This window comes from Acanthisitta chloris, unplaced genomic scaffold (genome assembly GCF_000695815.1).
Source record: "Acanthisitta chloris isolate BGI_N310 unplaced genomic scaffold, ASM69581v1 scaffold40932, whole genome shotgun sequence".
Lineage (NCBI taxonomy): Eukaryota > Metazoa > Chordata > Aves > Passeriformes > Acanthisittidae > Acanthisitta > Acanthisitta chloris.
Genome location: NW_008661787.1, coordinates 9,288 through 15,282, shown reverse-complemented (window position 1 = coordinate 15,282; position 5,995 = coordinate 9,288). Strand labels below are relative to the sequence as shown.

Here is a 5,995-nt window from a genome sequence, read left to right as displayed (position 1 = left end):
TGAGAAGGAATAGGAAAAGGAAGACTAAAGAGCATTTAAACTAAGATTGTCCACCTAATCAGGCCTTAGGCCAAACTGTCAAGATCCTTCACAGCAAGGGGGTGGTTTAGGACTCCCCTCCACCCCAGCCTCTCTATACTACAGTTCATTTTTCAAGAGTCATCCAAAACGGGACAGCTTGTATCATGTGCACCTTTCTTACTCTACACAAGACTAACACTGTGTGTCAAAAAATATTTTTATTCTTTAATTGAAACAGAAGCTGACCAGGTTCCACCTCCATGAAAAAAAAAATTACATTTAAAACTGGTTACACTAACAGCCTCCAGCAACACTCAAACAACACACGATCGACAAAATAAACCCCAAGATGTTCCAAAGAAATATCTATGTTGTCCTCAAAATATTTGTTACACAGAATACAATCAAGTTTACTGGTTATGACAATTCATAGAATTTCTGCAACGTTTTCTTGAGATGTGTACAGTTCACTGCTGCAGTGCATCAAACAGCACAGTGTGTCATGTGCTATTTCTCCATGTAAAGGCCACTGGAATATCCGTCTGATTGTGAACCAGGCTGCAAACTGCTGCGCAAACTCTCCCAAGAAAAGAATTTTCCTGAAGATCTCACAGCTCATCTTTTTCCCAGTCATCCAGATCCACATCACTGAGATCAATGTCATCTTCAACTGGAAGCTGTGAAAAAGGGAAGGTTTTGAGCACACGTTTTGAAGTGCTTGATGCCAGGAGATCCTTGACTTGGAAAGATTTTTACTTCATCCTGAGAGTAAAGCTCTCTCCTGTCATCCCTTTCATTCATAAAACTCACAGTGCAATAAGCACAGGACAAGTGATTAGAGTTTAGACTAGAAGGTTTTCTACTAATAAAAATAGTCCAGATAAAGGCAACACAAACAAATTATATAACCAAACCACCACCATATTCTGTGGTTTAATTCCATCTGAAGTAGATCAGAGTAAAGTAGTAACTTTAGTTTGTACAGCAATGTTGAACCTTAAGAACATATACTTAGTCACTGTGTTATTTATTATACAGTTTATTATTTATTTAGAACATATACTTAGTCACTGTGTTATTTATTATACAGGCTTTACCTGACAAACTTTCTGACATTAAGACCTTGATGGCAAAGTCAGCATACTGCAGAAGCAAAGTCTCCACAACCCTGGGGTCCTGAATGCACTAGCACCTCTCTTAGCACTGGTAACACATTTTGCCTCAAGGGATCCAACTTTCAGATCACATCCTAACAGCTAGACATTAGTCACTGTGTTATTTATTATACAGGCTTTACCTGACAAACTTTCTGACATTAAGACCTTGATGGCAAAGTCAGCATACTGCAGAAGCAAAGTCTCCACAACCCTGGGGTCCTGAATGCACTAGCACCTCTCTTAGCACTGGTAACACATTTTGCCTCAAGGGATCCAACTTTCAGATCACATCCTAACAGCTAGACAGGAGTATCTGGTCCACAATGTCAGCTGATCAATCTAGCATTTGGTCTGCTGGCAGGATTTAGGTAATGGGAAACCATCATTAACACAACTTGCAACTATCTTGGAAGAGCAAGAGTTTTCACACTGTTGGTTCTTAGTTACTCTATCCTGTCACTTCTGACCCCAGCAAATCATCAGCACTTTCCAAAATGGAGCATCTCTTACCTCACCATCTTTGCCATCCCAAGGTTCAACTGAATGAATTTTGGGGAAAGCTCCACCACCCACTGGTGCTGTAGAGCCACGACCAACAGAAAGTTCCCTGTGAAAAAACATGTAAAAGTTAAATTTAAGAAATTCCTCTGGAACAGTGCCTACTTTGGATAAATGGAAGTCAGCTTTAAGATTTCATCTCTTTAAACAAATCTAAACTGTCTGGAAGAAAAAACTTCAAATGGAGAAGCAGAAAACAAGAGAGTCTTTAAAACAGCATTGAAAATTGACAATTGGATCCAGAGACATCTGTGAGCTACACTATTTTGTATTTCATCAGCGTAACACTGATGGGTAAGTACTGCTCCTTTAACAGCACGTTCTTTATCAATTAAGGCAAGGCCAAGAGGAATCCTGTAACTCTGGTTTTGGAAGTCACCTGCAACTGCTATTCGAAACCACCAGTGATCTTTCTTAGCGGAGACTCAGTCTCCGTAGGTTCCAATGGGTATAAGGTAAGCAGCTTCTGTCTGAGACACTAACTTGCTAGTTAGGCTTAGTCAAAGAGCCCAACAATAAAATCCTGAAGAGCTAATCCCTTTGCATTCTTTCAGAGCCAAACAAGACTGCTGAATTAGCATTCCTCCCCAGATGAAGCCCACAATTTTTATGCTCTTCACAGTGCCAGTTTCCTTATTTGTAGTCAACACTGTTGAGACTGCCTATTAGATTACACAAGATGCCTACAGCAGCAGAGTTAACAGCCAGCCACCAACTGTGATTGTACTGCTTTCTCTAGGCAGCACAGCTGAAGTGAACTGTCAAGGAAGAGATTATTCTAGCAACTACACTGCTGTGTAGTAAAACACCAAACCAGTTACCTAATGCTATATAAGCTGTTAAATTGGCTCCTGTGTCCTGGAAGCACCATCCACCCTCACCAGGAGAGGCTCCTCTAAAATGGATTTTATAGACTAAGAGAATTTGCCAAGTCTGAGAAAAGCAGACACTTCTCTCACATGTATTAGTACAGGCTGTCTGGTATTTCTTTTCTTGCATCTGAACCCTGAATTTTACTTGATGCTCCAAGAACATTTCCTTTTTGGTATTAAGAATAAAGTCTGATCACTTCCACAAGTAAGGGAATATAGCACTGATGCCATTAATCCAGCACGACTAGCACTCAATTAATGTGCTGCTTATGGCAAGGTGGGGAGAGGCTGTTACATTTGTGATTCTGGTTGTCCTCTGCCATTCTCCAAGAGAAGGACATGGCAGTAACACTGCTAATGTGAACTTCTGAAGGCTCTAGCATACCTTATAGCAACTGGTGCTTTACCTGGAACCAGAGTTCCCACTTCGCTTTGACCACACCTAAATAACAGTTTTTCAGCTGCTCTGTTTCAGTGCACCTTCCACCTTCTGTCCTCCATTTCCTTTCCCTGTTCAATTCTTCTCAGTGCTGGCTCTTGCCCAGCTACACAAGATGCAGTTGACTTTTTGTATGGATTGCTCTAGCTTCTCCAGTTTATGATGTGCCAGGAGAATGAGAGGGGGAAGACAGGACCAGACTGAACCAGAAAGATGAACAGCAACGTACAGAGCCTCAAGAACCTCAACAGACGCCATTTAGACTTCCAAACTGGGAATGTCCCAGTTACTAATGACTAATCAAAATGCACCATTTGAAATAAATAGAATTGGTTACCAAGTCCCATTAATTTCTTGGCTTACCAGAGAAACACAAATTTTCAAGATCGAAGCTCACTTCTGTTTTCAAAAGTTGTGCCAAAACTACCACTTAAGTCTAAATGGCCAACTTAATTCTGCACACCACAAAACAGCAGCAACAGCTTTATTGCAATCTCTCCTGAAATCATTCTCCTACTCCAGGGAATTCTCATCAACTTAAATCTTTCTCTAACTGGGGTTATGACTCTTGAGACCAAAATCAGACTCTCCTGGATCAGGCAAAACTTGCATAGTAAAGAGAATTAAGTCACTTGAAAATTTCGTACCTCAGAAACTCATTAATCCCTTGCTCACTGAACGATCCTTTCAGAAGGGCAAATTTCATCTTCCGAGCATTAATAGCTGCCATTGCTGGATACCCAAAGCCTCCAATCCCCAAAGAGCTCTCAAGATCTGACTGAGCACCTGCTTCAGTCCACAGCCACCTGGAGGAAAAGAGAAAATTAGTAATTAAGATAGGCATATTTTCAAGTCACACATATTCTGCAACCCAGCAGAGTTCAAGCTGTGCCCTGAATTGCCCTCAACACTATCAACTGTTACTGAATACAGCAGGGAACAGCAGAATCCTGACCTTGAACCTTGAACTATCATCACTATAGGGGATTTCTAGCTAAGGACACTCAGTATCTGTTCCTCACTGGTCATGTCTCAGTTCCTCTAATGTTTAGCAAGTCCCCTGAGGAATCTCTGGAATCAACCAATCTCACCATTTCCCCTCCAGGCTTTTGTGCCATTTTGCCCTCCTTCACAGCAGTCAGCGTGTCAAAATAACTATCACTTCCCAGACAAGTCTCAGAGATCCTAACCTCCCCTTGAGAGGAGGAGGAGAAAAGGCAAAACCTGCTGGCCTGCTTCTTTGAGAACATGAAACTTGCTAATAAACTGCAATTTACTGTTTTTTCCTTTGAGCATTCAACAGTCATACTGGCAGGCTCACCCACCAGCTAAAAGACTCTCAGAGACTCTAAGTAGATACTGTCCTAAAATATTTCAGCATTCAGGACAAGAGTGAAAGATACTTAATCTCATCAAGGCTAGATAACACTTGTAAATGTAGGATTTCATAGGTGGATGTAAAGAAAAAAAAATAGCAGTTTATTCTAAAGTCACAGCATTCTCTCCTCCAGCACAGTTAGTGAAATACCAAGACAAGGTATTGGAACAACTCTGACCTGCAGATAAATTGCTATCATATAAATTCTATCCTGTTACCTCCAAAGATGCTCACATCTTTTCTGAGATGACCAGTGTACAATGACACTTACCCCCACATTTTCTTTTTGTATTTTTCAGCCATTTTTAACATGACATCCAGGTAAGAATTTCTCCCTGAAGCTCCTGTTTGATAGACAGAATTGGAAAAGTTAAAAAACACAACTACATGCTTTAAGTGACAAAGTCATACAGAAATCTGTTTGCTTGTATGTGTACCTGTGTCAAGAATATGAGGCAGGACAGAAATGATGCAGAGCTGATGAGCATCACAGGTAGTCTTCAGAACATCTTCACTAATTATCTAGAAGAAAGCAGCAGAAACTCAGTTGAGTGTAAGACTTGGTTATCCAGCTGTAACTGCACTTCCCTCCAACAATCTACTCCATTCTACAAGGCAGTAAGCATTGACACAAAAGCTTATGAGTCTCTCCTATTTCACTCATCCCCCAGCACATAGCTACTTTAGAAAGAGTTCACAAACTCTTTTGTTGAGACTTGCAGCAACAGGAAAGCAAGCAGTACCAAGTGAGGCTTATAGAAAGCTCAGTAAGGTGTCACTTCTTGCTCAAAACCAGAGTCCTTGCGCAGGGCTGCAAACAGCACGCCCGGGGCTGTGTGTGCACGCGGAGCCAGCAGGGGGCAGCATTTGCCGTGGGTGAGGACCTTCAATCCACGGGAACAGCAACATTGATTTTGTGGGATCTGCCTCAAAAAGGAATTGATCTAGTGACCTACACCACTGGTCTCCGAACTGCGAGTGCACACCTCTGCACGCAAAAAAATTTCTAAGCATGCAGGCCCAGTGTATGTAAATCAATTTTATATATATACATACACATCCATATTTATACGTTTACTACTGTATTAATGTTATGTATGTTATAAAGCATACAAAAACATTTTAGAAGGATGAGAAAGACAAAATAACACAATTTAAAAATATCTTTAGGTTTACTAATGTTTCTGGTTTCTTTCCTTCCTGCCTCCCAGTGGACTGTCTTGCATGCAACTCACTTTGGAGACAACTGATCACCATTTCAAATCCATTAACAGCAAGCTGAAACCAGAGATCACCACAGAGAGTGGAGTTTTGTGGACAAAATAATTGCTCATCATGCATCTCCTAATGGACAGTTTAAATATCTTTAGGTTTACTAATGTTTCTGGTTTCTTTCCTTCCTGCCTCCCAGTGGACTGTCTTGCATGCAACTCACTTTGGAGACAACTGATCACCATTTCAAATCCATTAACAGCAAGCTGAAACCAGAGATCACCACAGAGAGTGGAGTTTTGTGGACAAAATAATTGCTCATCATGCATCTCCTAATGGACAGTTTACACAAAGCCTT

At 41.0% G+C, this 5,995-nt stretch overlaps 1 protein-coding gene across 1 annotated transcript in view; it reads right to left on the bottom strand.

Moving 5' to 3' along the window:
- Positions 1–220: 220 nt before the first annotated feature.
- The window catches only part of PDIA6 (protein disulfide isomerase family A, member 6), a 12,021-nt gene continuing 6,246 nt past the window's right edge, over positions 221–5,995 (bottom strand). The window contains exons 8-12 of the mRNA XM_009070335.1: positions 4,863–4,947; positions 4,697–4,769; positions 3,695–3,853; positions 1,689–1,785; positions 221–698 (exon numbers count right to left, since the gene is read on the bottom strand). Coding sequence (XP_009068583.1) covers positions 630–698; positions 1,689–1,785; positions 3,695–3,853; positions 4,697–4,769; positions 4,863–4,947 — 483 coding nt within the window. The 3' untranslated portion in view covers positions 221–629. The remainder of the gene's footprint in view (positions 699–1,688; positions 1,786–3,694; positions 3,854–4,696; positions 4,770–4,862; positions 4,948–5,995) is intronic.